This window comes from Rhea pennata, chromosome 14 (genome assembly GCF_028389875.1).
Source record: "Rhea pennata isolate bPtePen1 chromosome 14, bPtePen1.pri, whole genome shotgun sequence".
Taxonomy (NCBI): Eukaryota; Metazoa; Chordata; class Aves; order Rheiformes; family Rheidae; genus Rhea; species Rhea pennata.
The window spans coordinates 21,063,721-21,084,705 of NC_084676.1; the positions used below are offsets into that span (position 1 = coordinate 21,063,721).

A 20,985-nucleotide genomic window follows, 5' to 3' on the forward strand; every position below is an offset into this window, starting at 1 on the left:
CTCTATCCTTTCTCTATTCCTCTGGTTCTGCTCTTTACTGAAAGCAATACACTTTATACTAATTTCGAGATACTGATAGTTCTAATATCCTGGTTTTCTCATAGTGTATATGTGTATAGAAAAAGGCACAAAAAAGACTTTCAGGCTAAAGGCTGCATAACTAATGTGCAGTTTGGTGGATCTGTACACTAATGGATGCCTAGTAGATATTAATACAAAGGATATTGGAGAAAATCCTTTCTATACATATTCCAAATAAGAAAAATGTCTATTAAGAGACAAAAATGAATTATTTAAGTCAATCTTCAAATGAATAGATCCTGAGAGAGCTCTTGAAAACATCCATGGAATTTAATTGGAAGAATTAAGGTCAGGATAACCTTCGGAACAATAAAAATGGAAGTGAAAGTAAATCTTGAGGAGTTTATTTTAATTCTTCTGCTAAAACTTTGCCTTACCTAATTAAAATTAATATAGTTTATAAAAGATGTGGCCAAACTGTGTCATTAATTAAAACAAATTCTAGATAGATTTTTTTTTTAATGCATCAACACTTTCCTCATTTCTTTAAGTTTAAGAAGGACAAAACTATCACTATGATATATATTCAGCTCCTATATAATACTTCTTTTAGGGGATATCCAGTGACCTTATTTTAATCCAAGTTACTGGTAATTACTGGCTTCAAACAAAAAGCCTGGCTTAAATGGGAGCACAACTCCAGATGGGACCAGTTGGGAGGCACACAGCTAGCCAAAGCAGCTCAGAAAGTGCAAAGACAGCTCAGTGCTTTGCATTTGAGTAGTATTGTCTCCTGTTATACCTCAGAAACAGCTCCAGCTTGCTACAGAACTGACATCCTTTTTTGTTGTGTCTAGCAGAAACGAACTCAACTTCTCTCATCCCTCTGAGAAGCTCTGGAATTCCATGAAGTTTCCTACTGCATCATTAAGAGAGCTAGGAACTCAGAGTAAGTGCTTCTGAAGCGCTGAATCCTGATACGTCTTTGTCAAACATAGCCTCCCTTCCCTCACGTGAAATCCAAATTACAAAAATAGTCGCAAAAATAATAGTCTGATTCACTTCAAAGTATCTAGTAACAACTGCATCAAAAGGGCATGAGCCAAGAAACCTTGTAGGAGATTTTTGTAACTAACGATTACACAGTTTTAGAATACAGGAATCACTGTCCTGAGACACCGAGAATATATTTCGCAATTTGTCTGTGTATCTGGTTCGAAGCAGAGTCAGGCACTGAGGGACAACCTAGTTCATTACCTAATGGCTACTTATGCAGCTCCTGAATTGTACGTTAGTCTGCTATACACCAGAGAGGGTCCAATTTAGTTTTCCAACATTTCTGTTTTCTAGAATGATTTTCTTCCTGTTATTAGGGAGAAATCTCAATGGTTCAAAACCACACACACACTTCTGTTACCCCTAGTATATCACACATGGACTTTTATATAATAAAACCAACACTGCTTACAGCAAAATATGTACAGCTATCATGATCATGCATATGAGAGATTTACCGAGTTTCCTGTACAGTATTATACAAAAACCAACATGAAAATTAAAAATCACAAACTTCGAGTCCTCTCTCTTGCACACAGACACAAATCTGTATATAAATAGGACAAATAAACAAAAACAATGCAGTCAAAGAAAAGGAAAGAAACAAAAAGCCAAGATAACAATACATCCTTTTACACTGTGTGTGAATGGGAGCATTTTATAAATGTAAATGCAATCTATGCTTCAGATAATCACACCATTATCAATGTTATTTTACTATGAAAAGAACAGTGATATAATGCGTGGGGTTTTCCTGTAGGATTCTACAAATAATATGGATTTCAGTGATGTTGTTAGACTGTTCAAAATCAAATTCTTCAAAACATATCTTACCTTCCACAGCTCTTTTGAAAAACACTTTGCAGCTGCCACAAGTAAGAACACCATAATGGCACCCAGAGGCCTCATCAGAGCAAACCAGACAAAGCTTGGGAGGTGGTCCCGTCGTAGCTGAGGTTGTGGATGGAGAAGAACTTACATCTGATCTCATTCCAGGGCTAAAAAAACAGCATAAAGACACTTTTAATTAACATTTTTGGAATATTGTCAAATTTATTATCCATCACTTCAAGAAACTGATTGCCCTTATATTTAAATACTTAAAGCTCTGCACACTTAAGTTCACCAGACTCTGAAGTTGTTGAACAATGAATTTCGTAATGAATAAGTAAAGCCACATGGATTTTTCACTGCCTGTTTGACTTGGTCAGGATTACTCCTCTTATACATCTCTGAAGCCACATTTCCTATGCCATTACCCTAACCTCTTCAATCCACTAAAGCACACAATCGTTCCACAGTTTTCATTACTGTCATTCCCTGTAGTCTGCAGTAAGTTCTACAGGAGTTTCCTTTCCACCATCATCATACGGAGTTCTGCAGAGACGCTTCCATGCAAGAAGCTGTGCAATTTAAGTTTTATATACATTTATATTAATAAACAATCATGTCCCCCAGCATTTTAGAAAAAGAATATATATTCCTGATCCCAGGATCTGTTTTTCCTATGCAACCACATAAGGTCATCTACAAACGAAGAGTCGGTTTAACTATTGTTACTGTTAGAATAACAAGCAGAACCCATCACAACACCTTCAGGCTGCTCCCAGTCATAAGGGCAGAGCCAACAGTTCTGAGTTGACAGGCTAAACGCAGCCAGCACACCTGAATGAGCCAGGCAAACCTGGTGAATTACCTATTTAACGCTGCCTCAGCACCTCCTTGTTGAGCTTGCTTGCAAAATTCAAATCACTTAAATGAAATTTCTATACCATATGCTTAAGTGTTTTTCACAGAAAATTTTGTCCAAAAGGGCTCCAGCCACTTTTCAGATGAAGTTAGAAAACAACACATTTTTAAACCTTTGAAGCCTTTACAGAGAAATGCTCCAGAGCATCTATGTATCCTGGACTTAAAATTCTAGTGAGTGTTAGCTTTTGCATTAAAAATTACCTTTTCTCTGCTCAAGAAAATCTTTGTCTTGGTCACACATCTTTAAAAAAGTAGTTCTCAAACATTCACAAATATTCAACTTCTGGTCCAAATTGGAATGCTCCAACATTTCAAAGGCCTTAATTTTGAACAGATCCCCTCTGAATGTCCCATCCCCATAGAGCAACTGAGAAATATCCAGTCTAGTGTTTCAGAGAGTCCAGGAAGGAGTTAGATGATGAAAGCAGATGCAAAGAGCAGGAATCCTACAATTTAAATACTGAGGGGAAAAAAGGTCAAATCGGAAGAAATAAATGTTATAAAGTCTGTACTTTGATGAATATGGGACAGAGAAAATTGAAAATTACTGAAGCTAGAGAAAAAAAGAACTCACCACTGTAGGCGCACAAAGACCTCAGGCACTTGCAGGAAAAAGAAATAAATAAAAAATAAAAATAAAACAGAGGCCGAGATGAACTGGGGGTGGAAAGTGACCTGGATCTAAGCTAGAGCAAAGAAGGCAGAGCAATAAAAGAAAAAAATGGACAAGAAGATAGCAGCACAAGAGGGCAGAACATGCTGGAAGAAGGGCTGTGATAAGACAACGGAAGAACAGAATATAGGCCATATGAGAAGAATAAGACTGGAAGGAGGAGTAAAGGCTTCAATAGGAAGGGCTAGCAGTGAGAATGAGGTAGAATGAGTCAACCGTAAGGAACAGGAGAAGGAAAAAAGCCCACCGAGGAAAAAACAGTTTTTTCCAAAACATGGAAAAGAACTGAAATTTGTCACATCAATCCTTCTCTTTCAGAAGGCAAGGAAAATAAAGTAACACTTCCTCCACTGTGTTCTTCTACAAAGAGGCTTACAACTATCGCCACCATCACTGGCTACTCAGTCAACTGAAGTGGCAATCATTTAATGATTCTAATCATGTCTGTAATACACAAAATGGATTTTCTGTGCTTTCTAATTATTATTTCTTCTTTTAAAGAGTAAAAAATTATGCACACAAAACCATAGAGAAAGACTGTTAAGGTTGCACAATCAAGCACTTAACACCTAAGCAAGTGCAGAATGTAATTCATCCCAGTTACCTTTATTTGGTGTCCTCACATATATGCACCTTTAATTACATGCTCATCGTAATTTTTACAAACCATGTCTGCTTTCTGCAGTAGAGAGGTGCTCTGGGAATAAACAATGTAATGTAAAGAACCTGCTTTTTGTATGGTCCTGTCTCTTCCAATGGAGGAATCAGCAGACAAAAGCTACCGGTTATGGGTTTGCAGGAAAAGAAACCTCATGGTGAAGGCAGTTAAGAACACAAAGCTACCTTTGCCTCCAAGACAAAGCTCTGCGTGATGGTATTCGATTAATATCAAACAAACATTTTGGAAACAAGCAAATGGTGTGTTCCTGTCTTCTTAATGCTGAATTTGAGATCTGACATATGACTTGAAGAAATGCACATTATATCTAGAAGGCAGCGGAGTTGTGCTTTGAGCACACCACATGCAAGATCCCTGATGCTCAGCTCCACTGGCTGAACAGACCATACATTCTGTAGCCCTGCCTGCCACATGTCTGGAATTAGCGTGTATTTTCAAAACGGGTATGTGTATTGCATGTAGTAGGCAGGCCTACTGTTCACAGCAAGTCTCAGCTTTACTTTGTATTCAAAAAGATAAGTCTCTGTGCTCCTTTGGACTGCTGAGGAAATACAGAGCAGGCTGTTAAAACTGGCAGCACAATTCATTCAGAACCACAGCCTGCTACATAATCTCAAATTGCCTCCAATAATTGGCCGTGTGTGGGCTGCAGCTTGCGTATCTCTGATCAGGATAAGACTCAACATTATAAGAAATCAAGTTTTAAGTATTTCAAAGCAGAGATTCCAAAATTACTGAATAAATTCACCTGAGTTTAAATTCACCTGAGTTTATCTTTGTGCATTAAATAAAAATTGAAGTCTGAAATGCTCGATATAGCACTAAGCATTAGAAAAAGCCCATCTCTCTGCAGAGTGCGATTTATATAATGTGAAGCACATGGCCACACAATTCATTACAATCAACAACAAAATACTCTCTGGCTGCTTACTAGTCAAGTCCAATTCACTCTTTGCATTCTATGAAGCAGAGGTCTGCACAAAATGGTAGGTGGGAAAGGCTGTATTACAATGTAGGCCAAAACTTGGCCTAATCATGGTTGCATACTAACCTATTCAGTGCCTCGCTTTGCAACTTTAATGAAATTCTTTATATGTATGTTTTGTGGATAGTATTTCTAAGGTGTAAGATTTCCTCCTGCAAGAACATACAGACAGAAGTACCCTATACTTAAACCGGTTTCACACACTCCATCACTTCAACAATTCACCTCACCTTCAGCTTTGAGACTTTATATAGCAATAGTGAAGAAGCTTTTACAAAGTTCATGAGAAGTACATGCCAAATGCTACTGACACTCTTTGCTTATAGAATGTGCATAAATACCAGCAATTGCTTAAGCATACGGAAAAGATAAAACCATACTTTACTAAGACTCCCAACAAAGAATCTTTTCCTTATGATCCTGTAAGTGCAGCACTGCCTTACAAATAACACAGGCTATGTCAACATCCTAAATTACTATCTCTTTTACTATGCTGTGGGGCAGGCCTGTTTTTTCACTAAGATTTCAGAAAGTCCCAAAGGTAAGAGGGCAATTTGAGGCTTGGGAACCTGTATTTGATTCTTCGCTCCTCCCAGCACTCCTGTCTAACTGGACAAGCCATTCAGACGACTTCGCAACAAGGCTTCCCATCCCTTGCATTCATTTCTTTTTGTACACTCTTTCTCTGCACCTTACTGGTATATTTGGAAAATGGATTTAAATTGTTTCTGTTTCTCTACTTCACATTGTCACAAGCAAAAAAATATATTAACAAACTGGGTGATGATTGCTTACCTCAAAAAACTATTTAAAACAGTAATCCACAGTAATCACTGACCATTCAAAATCTAATCTGCTTTATTTCTAAAGTTTTTAGGCCCAGTAGCTCCTTTTTTGTAATAAAACATCTCAGTTTAAATGCTGAAATATACAGCTAAATTTTCAACAGTGTTGGCAGTCTCTAATCTTAAGTGAGGAATATAAATTGAGAACTTCTAACCATTAAACTATTTAAAAACAGAAAAAGAGGGATGCATCTTTCTAAAGATAGTTTGAAGGCCGCTAATTTAGATATGAAGTATAAAGAATTGAATTTTTCTAAATTTATGACAAAAGCATTTTTAAGGAAACATTCATCAAGTGTCATAGAAACTATGGTAGTGCCAAAACATATTCTAATGAAACTGTTCAATCACCTTTAATTTTTAATAGGGCTCATTTTCTTTATGAGCACCATAGAAAATGTAATATGAGAAAGAAAACAGATGATATGACTTATGAAACTAAAAATAAATTATTACATTGATTAATAAAGCAGTAGCCAGCAATCTAATCTGGGATTCTGGCGTATCTTTTCAAGCTTGGCTATATCAGATAAGGCCACTATTTACTAACTGTATGGAAAACTGCCAGATACTGTCTGTTCCCTGGTTGTGTAAAATAAAATTCTGTTTGCCTGAAATATGGACAACAGTATGGATTATAGTGCATAAGAACTAAGTGCAATAATTTCACATACTCACTTCGGCTTATAGTCTGATACGTAAAAAATGTGATAGTTCTGTTTCTAAAGCAAAGTGGCTTGAGGTTTAATATAAATCTTTTACCTATATAGTATTAGATGAGGTAGTAGAAGGCAGACAAACACATTCTAAGGAAGGAATAAGAAGAGGAAAATACAATTCAAGTGTTACAATAATGAAAAAATACTACTTAACTATTAGTAGGAAGCTTTTAAAGTCAGCAAAAACCTAACAAACTAGGATCCTTAACTAAGTGAAAGAAAAAATAAACATGCACAAAAGAAACTGAAAAAGCCTATTCTAAATTTTCAGAGTACCAAATTCGTAAAACCTTTAATTTTATTTTAGAAAGAAAAGTATTAGTTATTTGAAAGGTAGAGAGTTCTACTCACATGTATTTTTTCAAATTATTTATATATATAGCTAATTCTGTTGGTATATTTGCATTTGTTTGTCATTTCCAGTCAAGGAAATGTGGAAGGAAAATGGAAAGACTTAAAGAAAAGAAGATGCAGCTACAGTAATTATCTCTGCAGAAATTAAGCCGGTAAACTAAAACCATTTAGTTGTTAATCATTTACTGGAGACTTTCAAGCTAGGCTCAAGGTTCAAGCGTTAATAACGAAGGGCGCGATAAAGTTTGTGGTGGTGCGAATTTTTATTTCGCAGGGCTCTTTTCCACAGACGGCCCCGAGTCTCCTCTTTTGGCGAAATCCTATCTTTCACGGGCCGGAGTCCCACCGGGGCGGCTCTCGCGGAGCGGGAAGGACGGTAAGAGGAGCAAGAGACGAGGGAGTCCGAAACGCAAACAACAACGAGCCTCTGGCAAGGCTATTAAAACTGAGATATCAGATATGGTTGATCATAAAACTGACAGCCCTGTAATTAACTATAAAAATTTGAGCAGAAAGATGTGACAGATAAAGCCACATATTCGCTCTTCTGAAGAAAGCTTTCTTCAGTTTGGTTGTTCACTACTTGAAAAAAAAATTGCTTTTTTCTTTTCCTGTTTTCTTCTGTCTTTCTTGTGAAGATTATAAAATCTCTCTGATACAACATAGAATACATACATTCCTAGCCATGTTAAACATGGATAAACATTATCATATTATTTTAAAAGTATACTACGCTCCTATTACTTTACATTATTAAATGAAAAAAATCTCCAATGAGATAATGAAGAGACAAAAACCTTCAAGAACTGTAATTATTAGTCATTTACAAGCTACAACTTACAACTCTTTACTAGTGAATGAAAGCTTAGAATTATAACTTCAATCACATTTAATACTAAATCGTGATAAGATCTAATCCACCCCGGCTTACAGAACAATGGAGGAAACAAGGTGATGCCAACGTCCTGGCACAGCCGGCACACGCTAAATTGGCATTCAAGCAAGTACAGTATTTTGAGAGCAAAAGCCATTGCGTCCTAACCTCAGATGCAGTTTCAAGAAAGCAATTCTAATGCAGAACTCCTTTCAGCCCCCCTTGCAATCGTTTTGGCCAAAGTGAAAGCTGAAGACTTGCCCTACTCTCTGAAACAGGACAGCATGAAAAGCAGTGGTCAACTGTAAAAGTTAAGTTCTTTTTTAAAAAAACTAAATAAAATTAGCACCAATAGCAAGCTACACATGTGCAATGAGGAAAAAAAAACCCACTTGGTTAACAGTTTAAAAATGAAGTATAAATAAGGAAAACAACTGTAAGCTATAGAACAGGAAAAAGAGCATCTCAGGAAATCTACGGCCCTGCTAGTCAAAGCAGGAACTGTCAGCTCAGCATTTTTTACCTTCTTAAAAAAAAAACACTTAGAAGAAAAGTTCAGAGGAAACACATAATAAAGAATTTTTCTTAGACATTCAGACAACTAAGAAATTCCCTGGTGCTACTATAAATTAAAAAACAGAACACCTGCAACTGACTCCTGAAAACCTCTAAGAAAAATCTTACTCACATCTGATTGCCAATTCTAATGAAACAAATGGACAGGATTTATCAAGGATGGGAAAAAACAGCTCAAAGATTGATTAAATTTATCTAGCTTCCAAGTACTATAAATAAGTCTATTCATTTTTTTCCTACTTCGAATGTAATACTTCACATATAAGAGCAGCATTCATTCCGTGCTAAATCTAGACCACAAAATATTATGTGCCGTAAGTCTTGGTTTTCTAGCATAAGACACCTCAGTATTTAATTAACGTATTTTAAAAAGTAGGTTATTTATCCATATACGTAGTATAATCAAAACAACAGTGGAAAACTATTTTCAATGTCACTGCCATTCGGGCCTCATTCTTAATTTTTATCAATGAGAATAATGTAAAAATTCAGCTGCATACACAAACCAAATACAGTTTTTGAATTCTTTATTGCTTTATTAACTAGAGAACTGCTAATTACTTTTTGATATGTTCTTAAACAGGGAAGTAGTCTTCAGATCAAGCAGAAAAAAATTGTAAACTGACTCTGCTAGAAGTATAAATATCTATTACAATATTAAAATAAATTATATTTGTCAACTGAAAATAATCTCAAAAATGTATTTTGCTGAGTATTTTTTTAAAATATTTCACATATGAAAATATCATATTGTTGCTAATTTTCATTTCTTAATTAGTATGGCATAATACTGTTTAGTATCAGACTGTACAGGTTTTGCACAGAAGAAAAAATGCCATGCATACAGAATGGTGAGCTACCGTTGCTATCCTTTACATAACTGCTTTGGGAGACTCCACTAAAATGCTTGGCTTAAGAGACTTAATTGTCATTGGAAAGATCTCTCTGACAAAGCTGGACAGAATCCATACCATGGTACTCTAGAAAAGCATGTTACAACACCTTCTTGTAAAATAATCACTTAATTTGAAAGAGACTGAAAATTGGCAAGAGCTGTTAAGAATCAATTTTTCCTTCCAGACTGTCTATGAACTCCAACCCATACAAGTCTATATCTTTTGTTTATCTGGTAATCACCAAGCACGCACAAAGCTCAAATATTGTCAGCGAAGATTAGACACACTGCAATTTATGCCAAAGTCAACGGCCTCTTGGGATGCTGATTCAAACATCCCTACTGGCTACCTGAATGTATAAAATGTCCCAAAACCAAACCAAATAAAAAACAAACAAACACACACTTTTATACAGAACCCACTTGAGCTATCTTTCATGCTTTTATTTAAAAACAGAACTGAATTGTTTTGTTGAACTGTTCTCGATTGCAAGCACACTCCCAATGATGCCATAATAAATTAAGTATCTAAACCAGACTACAATATTTAATCAAAGTCTGCAAATAAAAAGATCCAATAATACTGTTCTACAGCCGCTCTGAAAGCCAGGAAGATTACCACCACTCCCTTATCACTCACCTCGATAAACACCTTAACCATGAATGGACAAACCAGGCAAGTAGAGTTTGGATCAATGATCTTGTTCTGTGTACGTGCCTTTAACAGTACTGGTAGCCACAACGGTAACAACAGGACGAATGGGTAAAAGAGAGAGCCCATGCCCAGATTTAATTCATTTCTGCATGCAGAAACTCATTGTAGAGATGTTATTTTAGAGTCATATTGGTGAGTACAATCATTCCTTCTTCTGAAGTTGTCTTTACATCAGAATGTATTTTATAGCAAACTTAAGAAAATAAAATACTTGGATTCTAATTCACAAAATACTTTTAAAATATGAGACATACCTAAAGCAGCAAAGTCTCATAATTAACCCCTGTGCCTTTGGAACAACACACATCTTACCATTCACTTCAGTGTAACTAAAACCAAAATGTATGATTCATTGTTTTGTGTAAAGTTGCCTCAAATTATGTAAACATTTTTTGCTTACATTTCCAACAACTCTCATATGTCTTAACAAGGACATTAACCAAAGTATCAACACTGAGTTCAAAACAACAAGAGTGATTTCAGTCTAAATTGAGGAAAGGCTATACATATATCCATATGTACATGAAGTATTTTGTTTTCAAATAGTAAGTGCATTTTTATACATAAAGCTAAGTTAGAATGCGTACCTTTGCTGTAAGCACTGCTGTACAGAACTAGCCAACTTCTTGATGCTGGCAAGGTTCTGATCTCCGCACAGCCAAGATTTCTTACCAAGAACCTGGACTGCAACCCAAAACTTGGTGCTCCATAAGTGTATGGAGAAATAACACTTGTTTAATTAAAAAATATATAAACTTTGAATATACAGGAAATCATATCCTTCCCCACGTCTGTGTTAAGCGCATGTCTGAACATACAAAGCTCTAGTGAAAGCCATCAGGAGCACGAGCAACGGCAGCTGCTGGCATCAACGGTGACTACAGCTACTGGAGAAGCGAGCGGAGACGCACGCCCTGCGACGCAGGGACAGTATGCACGCACAAGCGCAACGCACTAGTTCACAAGATTCCCCACACCGGAGAGCTAGAAATATTAACTGTACATACTGAGCAGAGCTTCAGCAGCGAGCGAGCGTTACTAAGAATAGGCTTCACAGGGAGCTCGTGCGTGTTTCTGTAACAGTAGACGAGACGGCCGACACTACCATTCTGAGGATGCTTCCTTCGTTCCTTATAAATTATATTCTGTTAAATACCAAGAAACCCTGAAAGCATAGGCAAATACCAACACAATGTAGAGAGAAGGAACTCTTGTGCAGACCGCCTGATAAAGCCCACAGGAAGCAAAGCGAAGGTATCTAAGCAGAAGAGGTTCCCTATGGACACCGGGCCGCTTCACCCCTCTCCTCACGCCCGCGCGGTGCTTATTCCAAAACCTGAGGATGGTTGTCCTCACCTATCGCAGGTGTCTCAGCATGGTCTCAGCACTGCTCTTCAATTAATATGCCGGTGCCAGGAGTCTGAACAAGCCCCAGGGAGCTTTCTCCAAGTGCCGAGGTCGCACACTGCTGTAGCTTGCTGCAGAGCCACGTGCATCAAAGGCACCGGTTCGCCTTACTTTAAAATGGCGTCTGCTACCATTTTAGAGCTCACAGAGGAGCGAAAAAGAAACGCGAACGCAAGTGAGTGACGTGATTTTTTTTTTTGTTGGATACTCTCCAAAATGTAAAGGTTTCAAGGGCACAGGCAAAGCTTTCTTGGAATGGATAAATGGTAATTGATGTTGCAGCTGCAACCTTAGCTAGAGCTCCTGGGATTTCAAATGTACTACAGCCTTAAAGTATTTATGACCAGAATATGGTAATTAAGTTATATGTTCTAAACTTCTACATTTATTACAATACTCCAGGAAAACAAGCAAAAACAAAAAAAAAAAAAACAAAAAACAAAACAAACAAAAAAAAACTTACCTTAATTTCTATATGAATCAGTTTATTCATATTTTTCCAAAGGTCTTTTTTTATTATTTTCATTGTGCATCCTTGCTTCCTTAAATAAACAGACAGTAAAAAAGTAATAAAATATATTACCCTAATGTATCTTTTACCTAAAATATGGAATCAAACAATCACAGACCATCCTAATTCCTGATGCTTGGCTGGATGGCAAGCATGCATCTGATCTACATATGCATTTGATCTACATATGGACATGGATCATCTAAAAACTCAACTGTCAAGATCTCAGTCTTGCAGAAACATCCGGTTGTAATGCACGCGTATGCGTTCCGACTTTATACACTAAGGTGCGAGCAGGTGTCTCTGCACAAAGACTGCAATAAAGACAACGCAAGACTATCCAATATGCAGTTAGTAGAAAAAGTACAAAAACTACTTAGAATTTGATTTATAAAAATTGATTTTAAATATAATACATGAAATTGTTCCTATTCTATTTAGTCCCCGAATGCAGTAAGTGCTGTTTCTAATCTCAACAGCTACAGAGATAGCTGTTCTACATGTGCGGCTCCTTCTTGGAAACAATTTCTTAGTTTTCCGATATTAAAACACTGAATCTTGTGAACAAAGCCACAGTCAACGTACCTGCCAAAAATTTAATATCTTGACAGATTTCCTTCAACACTCTGATTTCATTCTGTTGGAATACTGAATTCAACAAGAAGACAACAGCCTTCTTGCAGAGAGTGGTTTGTACTTATTAAAGCAGACCAATGAGCTTGAACCAGACACAGCAGCATTTTGGCTTACTTATATAGTCAGCATGTATCTGAGAAGTATTTATTTTACTTCTTATGACAGCTACCTTATTCATGTCGCACCACAGGAACTTAAATTAAAATACTAAACCGGATTGGTCCCATTAATGACCTCAGCATATGAGCTATGTATACATCGCTTTAGTTTTCTCAATGTGAGTGCTTCTGTCAATCACAGGGCTGTAGGTACAAGCTGCCAAAATGTTGTTGCTAGAAAAAAGGCTAGAGACATCTGGAAAGCTGACTGTAATGTACATAGAAAAAATATTAATGTTACTATAAGAAGTAGAGTAAAAGATTTAACTGCAACAGTCAGAGAACATATTCTAAAAGCTGAAGGATAATACTGGTATAAAATCACACTGAATCATAAATACAAAGCTATAAACATATTTAGAATTATAATTAGAAAGTATATTTCTGCTATTTAGAAAAAATCTGTAAGACTTTTCTGCTACCAGTATAATCCTACAACAGGAATCCTGACACTGATTTTTATGAATGTATACACACAATCTTGTTCAACACATTTAGTCTGTATAACTGTTTTCTGCTTTGCTGTAAAAAAAATTAGTAAACAAAAATAAGAAAGTAGATACAAAAACCTAGCTTTTCTAAGGAGCAGAAGGAAGAGAACAGAAAAAAGGAAACAGAATAAGAGAAGCAGAAAGGAATTTCTCTTCCCTCCTTCTCTACAACTTAAAAAAAGCTCTGTTTAAAAGTGGGACCAAGAGTATAAAAATCAAGATGGCAAATTCTTCCAGGCATAACGTGCATTTTCCTGTCCGTATAAAGCCTCACACAATGAGGCTTTACTCCTGGCATAGGCTTTCAGACTTTGTCAACAAAAAGAATACATTTATATGTGAACCAGTTTATTATGGAACATTAACCAATGTGTTACATTTCAGGCTCTGCTTCAGTGGAAATATATGAAGACGAGGGAAGGGAGTATGTGCCAATTTTAGATTTTGGCCTCAGTCCATTTGATACGGATCCAGGATGACTTGGTTGACTGTTGAGTCATAGGTTGTTCAAGTGACATTATTCCACATTTGACTAGTTATTGTTCTTTAAACTTTGAACAGGAGTTCAGAAGCTCAAAAAACACCAGTGAACAAAATAAAAGAAGCCAGTGCAGAGTTTAAACAAGATTCTTAAACAGCAAAAAGAAGTCTCCTTAAATGACATCTACTTTTAACTGAGAGAACTAAAAGAAAAGATCCCACCTCATAATTTAAAAACTTCTGTTATATTACCTAATAGCTGTAACATACAGTAGTAACTTCAAAATGTCCAAAGCACTTCTGAGATATCCTCCTTGTTAATATAAAGGTGGGAAAGAAGCAAAGCTTTTCGTATGCAAAAAATTAGCAAGTGAAGTGAGTACTACATTTTACACAGATATAGCGATAATATAATCCTGAACTGTTAAATCAAGGTGCATACTGTTAATACACTTTAGTCAATATTCATTATGAAACTGAATGTGTACTTCTAGTTCGGGTAAGAGTAGCCCATAAATAATACAGGTTTACATTTAACTTAGGTGTGGATAATATAGGTATGATCAAAAGTGAGCATACTGTACAGATATACTGCTTTAACAACACAAATTAAGTGAAACCTGATTGCTCCATTTATTTTCAACAAGTCCACTTGACTCATTTTCTTCCACTCCATTTTACCCCAATTTCAGACAATAGGTATGTTTTCAGGTTTTGATCCCCTTCAAAGGGAATGTTGTACATTCAATTCAATGTTATATCCAGCTGTTTTCAGAAAAGTGATCACTATTTAAAGAAACAGCTGGAGGAACAATGTTGGTCTATCTTTAATAAGGAAAATGTAGTGTAGTACAATGAAAGTAAGCATTGAAAGATTGGCTTTATTATAATAATCTAGGAAGAAGAGAATCAGCTTCTGAGACAAAAAGAAAAACAAACAAAAAGCAACAAAAACACGGTACCTTGGGAACTTTGCTGGAAGCAAAAACCTACTTCTGACAACCTTGAGATCTTAATTCCAGATGAAGATGATTCTAAGATGTTCTTCATAGGGCTAGGGGCAAGAATCAAGGTTCAAGGCCAACTCAGTTTAAGAATCTTGTAAGGTGCTAGCCCAGATATGTGTAGATATGGTCCATACTTATTCACGAGCAACAAAGTCACATAAAAATTAACAAATTTTTTTACTTCATTAAAGAGAGAGCAGTAATTCTTGTAAGAAAGATGAGCAACCAATTTAGAAATTCCTGGTGACTTAAAAAAAGAAAGTAGCTGAAAAACAAAGAACTATGATCCCATACAGCTAAGTTTCCCAAGGCAAAGGCTAAGCCCTCCCACTATGCACTACTTAAAGGTTTTCTTTAATTTTTTAAACTTTCAGTCTTTGGTGCAATTATTTTTACACTCCTTCATATCCACACCTGTGTATAAAAACATGTCACAGCTTAAAACTTAGCAAACCTGTCTCAAATCTATTCTCTTAAGTCTGATACAAATTTTTAATGTCTTTAATAATACAGCTTAATTTTATGTTTACTGACCTCTGCCACCTTTGATGCAAAGAATATAAACAAAACTATTCTTAAAAAAATATACGAACAGGAATAAAAGTAATATACTTGCTTAATGAAATAATCAGCCACCCACACATTTTCCAAAAGCCAAATAAAAAGTATTACTATGGACTTAGAAGATGCAGCTATAGGCCAGTCAGCCTCACCTCCATCCCTGGAAAGGGGATGGAAAAGCTCATTCTGGATGTCATCTCCAGACATACGGAGGAAAAGAAGGTGATCAGCAGAAGCCAGCATGGATTCACCACGGGGAAATCCTGCTTAACCAATCTGATAGCCTTCTAGGATGGAATGACTGGCTGGGTAGATGAGGGAACAGCAGTGCACATTGTATACCTTGACTTCAGCAAGGGTTTTGACACTGTCTCCCATAACATCCTCCTAGAGAAACTCAGCAAGTGCGGGTTAGATGAGCAGACAGTGAGGTGGATTGAGAACCGGCTGAAAGGCAGCAGCTCAGAGGGTCGTCATCAGTGGCGTGGAGTCTAGTTGGAGGCCTGTGGCTAGTGACATCCCCAAGGGCTCAGTACTGGGTCCCATCCTGTTCAACTTTTTCATCAACAACCTGGATGAGGGGACAGAGTGCCTCCTCAGCAAGTTTGCTGATGATATCAAGCTGGGAGGAGTGGATGACACACCTGAGGGCTGTGCTGCCACTCAGAGAGACCTAGACAGGCTGGAGAGCTGGGCAGAGAGGAACCTCATGAGGTTCAACAAGGGTCAAGTGCAGGGTCCTGCATCTAGGGAGGGATAATGCTTTTAGGCACCAGTACAAGCTGGGGGCTGACCTGCTGGAAAGCAGCTCTGCAGAGAAGGTCTTGGGAGTGCTGGTGGATGACAAGATGACCATGAGCCAGCAATGTGCCCTTGTGGCCAAGAAGGCCAATGGTCTCCTGGGGTGCATTGGGAAGAGTGTTGCCAGCAGGTCGAGGGAGGTGATCCTGCCCCTTTACTCAGCTCTGCTGAGGCCTCATCTCGAGTACTGTGTCCAGTTCTGGGCTCTCCAGTACGAGAGAGACATGGAGCTACTGGAGAGAGCCCAGCATAGGGCTACGAAGATGATCCGAGGGCTGGAGCACCTGCCCTAGGAGGAACGGCTGCGAGAGCTGGGCCTCTTCAGCCTGGGGAGGAGCAGACTGAGGGGGGATCTGATCAATGTGTACAAGTACCTGAAGGGACGGTGTCAAGGGGATGGGGCCAAACTCTTTTCAGTTGTCCCATGCAAAAGGACAAGAGGCAATGGGCAGAAATTGAAGCACAGGAAGTTCCACCTGAACATGAGGAGGAATTTCTTCCCCGTGAGAGTGACGGAGCACTGGACCAGGTTGCCCAGAGAGGCTGTGGAGTCTCCTTCTCTGGAGATCTTCAAGGCCCGCCTGGGTGCAGCCCTGTCTAACACGCTCTAGGTGACCCTGCTTGAGCAGGGGGGGGTGGACTAGATGATCTCCAGAGGTCCCTTCAAACCTTACTGATTCTATGATTTTCATGGTGCCTTTAATCAACTTTATTGAATTATCTGGCAGAGCGCTATAATCACTTTTGTCAACACTGTTAAGCAATTAAAGATAAAATTTCTGTTGTAACATGCATACTTAGTAGGTTGTTATCTATTATCTGCTTTTATTTCCACTTGGCGTCCACATGTCACACTCGAGACTATCAAGATGTTTCACTAAGTCCTTGCTGTTTCACATCCCCAGACTTTAAAAGGGCTCCTTTTCTTGTCTTCTTCTTTTCCATTATGTTTAGGGCTTGCTTTCTGTATCTCTCTTGTATTTTTCTTATTACTTAATCCACTTTCCTCTGTCCTCTTCCTCTCTCCCTCCTCCTTAGATTGTATTTGTGCCTTGCCGAATCTTGCATTGTTTCCTGGCCACATTGTTAATCTATGCCTCTTTGTATATTTTCTCTTCCTGAGCGGTATTCACAGCTCCTCCCAATTCAAACTCCATCTGCAAATTTCATTAGCAGGCTGTTTACTCTCTCCCATGCAACTATCATGAAGATGAATAAAAAGATAACCCTGGAATCTGTACACACCTACCTACATAAAACCCCTTTTCTCTGGGAGAAACCTTCTGTTATTAAAGACTCTTCTGTACATTTTAAATTAAATAATCATTTATCACTAAATGGTGGGAATTCCAGTATTCTTTTGGAAGGTTATTGAAAACTTTCCTGGTGAGAAACTATTCTTTCTTTGCCCGAATTTCAGTGTTAATTACAGTAATACCCACTCTTATAAAGGTTTTGATGGAGATTACAAATCTTTTACAAATACCACTATCTATCATTATCTTTCACTCTGTCTGGTTACTCAACTTTGCTATTAGATCTGCTCATGGTATCTCAAATGGAGAATTTTAATTGATTGTAATAAATCATGGTCATTGCTCGAGATTTACTTAATGCAGTATATATTACATTCAGTTCTTCAACTAGTTTTTAGGTCATTGCTGCCTACTTTACATATATATATATAATATTATCACATAATTATCATAATAACTACTAAACTATTAAAGTATGAGGATAACAGGTGGAAAAGATCACATGGGAAGATGAAGCTGGACCAAAAATTGGATCATAGACTGGACAGTTATTTCATCAGCTTCTCACATTTTTCATGAAACTGAAGCAATGTACAGATACTACTTTTTAAGCTGTATCTAGGAACAGTTTCAAAGCATAGAAACTGCTATAAGAAACTGAAAAGAGTATACATAGGACCAATATTTGGCAAAGCCAAAGATACAAGCTAGGGGGAGAGGGGAAGCAAAAGGACAAGTTTATCTGTCAACTCCTTCAAACATTTCTGTTACCTTTTAAAAATATTTACATAAAACAAAGAAAAAAAAGATACCCTTATCAAACAAACATCACTGAGAGCACCCTACTGCAACATAACTTCCCTTTACATAAATTCTAGCTTCACATCCAGATTTTTCCGTAACGAGTCTGGCACTCATGGCTCTGGACCCTGTCAAAATATAGTGATAGTTATGCATAAATGAGTAAGATTCCAACTCCAAATAATTTACTCTTAGTTTTTAACAGTTTTTAGTTAGTTGAGTGCACCTTCTAAGAAAGAAAAAGTCCAAGAGTATAGACACACAAACATTTAAGAAGATTTTACTGCTCTCATGGACAGTCTGGCTGCAGGCAATGCTCTTCAACCAGTATGTGCTGATGCTCTTTTCCTACATGCATCAAGACCCTTGTCCAAATGACCAAGAAAGAATCTGCCCTACAGAAAAGGTCAAATTTCTTTTCCCATTAATAGCTGGTAGTATAGTATGGAAGAACCACCAAAAGGAAGCAACAGAAACTCAAGAAACCATGCTCATGATGTAACCGTAAATCACAAAATAACTATTTTTTTTCATAGCAGTAGAAGTTCAAATATAGATTTGTTTCAACTGATGCCCTTGTTGCTATCCCTAACAATTAGGATCAGATGGGTTCCTCGCTCCTAATCCACCAGAGCATTTCTCTTTTTTTATTCAGATTCTCAGTAGCCTCTGATGACATGCAATTACATCAGAACTATTTTTCAGGAGAAATAAATAACTGTAGGATCACAGACTTGCATTATTTCTAGTTTGTGCTATAATTTTGTTAGACTCTGTAGTCTTTGAAGTAGTGACTGAGATATGTCTGACATTTCTGTTATATCACTTACGTTTCATTTCAGAAACATTAAACAAAGGTCAAATTGATAAACAAGAAAGTTTGCTGATAGGAACAAACTGAACATTGATTCCACGCTTAACTCTTTCAGTAAACTCTTCTCAAAGCCTGTGGTTGAACATATGCTTTAAAGGGAATTCACTTGGAACAAATTTATGGTTGTACATGCAATACCATAGTTGTTACGTGGTTAAGTATTAATTGTCAATCTGAAGGGCACTTGCCCTTCCTTTGCCAAAAGCAGTCTACAGATTTTTCTTTTTCATAGTCATTCTCACAGCACAACAGAGTACTTTTCAGTTTCTAACTTGCCTAAAGGAAGTTTCCTCAATCTAATACATTAGTGACAATATAATAAGGCGATGAACTAAGTTTTAAATGGTAAAGTAATATCTGAATCATTCAAAATGGATACAGTGTTAATGTTTCAGTGTCTTAAATTCCAGACTTTTTTAAAAAATAACTGAGACAAAAGCTCTACCATCTCTGAAAATGAAAAATAAAACACAACCAAGAATTAATACATCCTTAAAAAAGGGGAGGGGGAGGGGAAGCAAAAAAGGTACTTATTTTAGAAGCACAGCTACAATGAACAGTAATCTAGTCAAAACAGTGAAACACTTACAGAATAATTCAAATTCTTTTCTTCTCCAACTGTCTAATGTAGGGACCTGAACTTCAGATAATTATGCTCCTAAATTAGAGATTTCAGCAGTCTTAACTTTAGATGAGATTAACTAAGACGAGATTAACTAAGACCTGAATATAAATTATATACAAATTACAAATTGTTTTTTTAACAGTATAAATATTACCATAAATACTATCCCAATAGGAAGGAATTATTTTCTTAGCTATGTGCTCATGTATCAGTTCCATCATTCAGCTGCAGGTGCAGGTATTTACATGCATTACAGAAGTTTCACAGTATTTTTTCATCCATTCAACACATAATCATTCTATATAGCTTTCCCTACACATAAGAGATTTTCATGTTAACTCTATTGTTTAAGGAATAAGAATTGATTCTGCAAGTTGTTGAACTATCTTCACTTCTCACTTGTTCTAAAGTTGTTTTTGCTGATGCTTGGTGACTCTGTAGTTCCAGAAGGAAAACAAAGCAAGCATGAGAGAAACGTACCAATTGGCTTCCACTGATAAGACTAAAATGACAAAACTGAAAACTTTCCTTATTTAAGCTACTTCTCTCTATTTTGGAGGCTTCAGTGTTTTAAGAAGCTCAGAATGGATGCAACTCTAAGCAGTTTTCCACTGCAACAGTCCATGAAAAAAAACCACCAAATAGAGCTAAAGGTCTGTATTTTTTCATCTTAGCTGTAGATGGCTCGAGTGAGGCCAAGAACTGGAGATAAGCAGGCCAGCCTTTTCAAGGAGAGAATGATAAGTGTTCCCCTGTATTGCTTATTCTTGTAATTTTAATCACAAGTCTTGCAGCAACTGGCGTTTTTTCTTTAGCTCTGATTAAGAGTTTACAATCACAAGAATCTCTCATTTTGGAAGAAAATCTGTACTGAGCTGAAAAACATAGGCACCAAAGGGTTAAAAAAGCAAAGAAGAACATCTACTTGAGTATTTTTTTACTTCTCATGATCAAGTTGAGTCTCAAACCCTAGTATTGATGGTACTTTTAAGTTTTAAAAGCAAAACGTAAATCATTAAGTACTTTTTGATGAAGGGAAAACAAATGGCTTGAGGACTGATTCCACAGCGTGCTGCTAATACTGTTTGAGAAGATTTCAGCTTTGTACTAATCGAGTACTTTCTTATTACACAGTAGGAGGTTATGGACCAGATTTGGGTGCATGTTTGTGTCTATGCACACAAACCATATATGTACACGCAGGTATTTTTCAAATTTTGAGTATGATGAGAA

At 37.0% G+C, this 20,985-nt stretch overlaps 1 protein-coding gene across 3 annotated transcripts in view; it reads right to left on the reverse strand.

Annotated features, from left to right (window-relative positions):
* Positions 1–20,985, reverse strand: part of NR3C1 (nuclear receptor subfamily 3 group C member 1) — a 74,898-nt gene that overhangs the window by 26,990 nt on the left and 26,923 nt on the right. For all 3 annotated transcript variants that reach the window (XM_062587081.1, XM_062587083.1, XM_062587082.1), the window contains exon 3: positions 1,912–2,075. In XM_062587081.1, the coding sequence (XP_062443065.1) occupies positions 1,912–2,075 (164 nt within the window). The remainder of the gene's footprint in view (positions 1–1,911; positions 2,076–20,985) is intronic.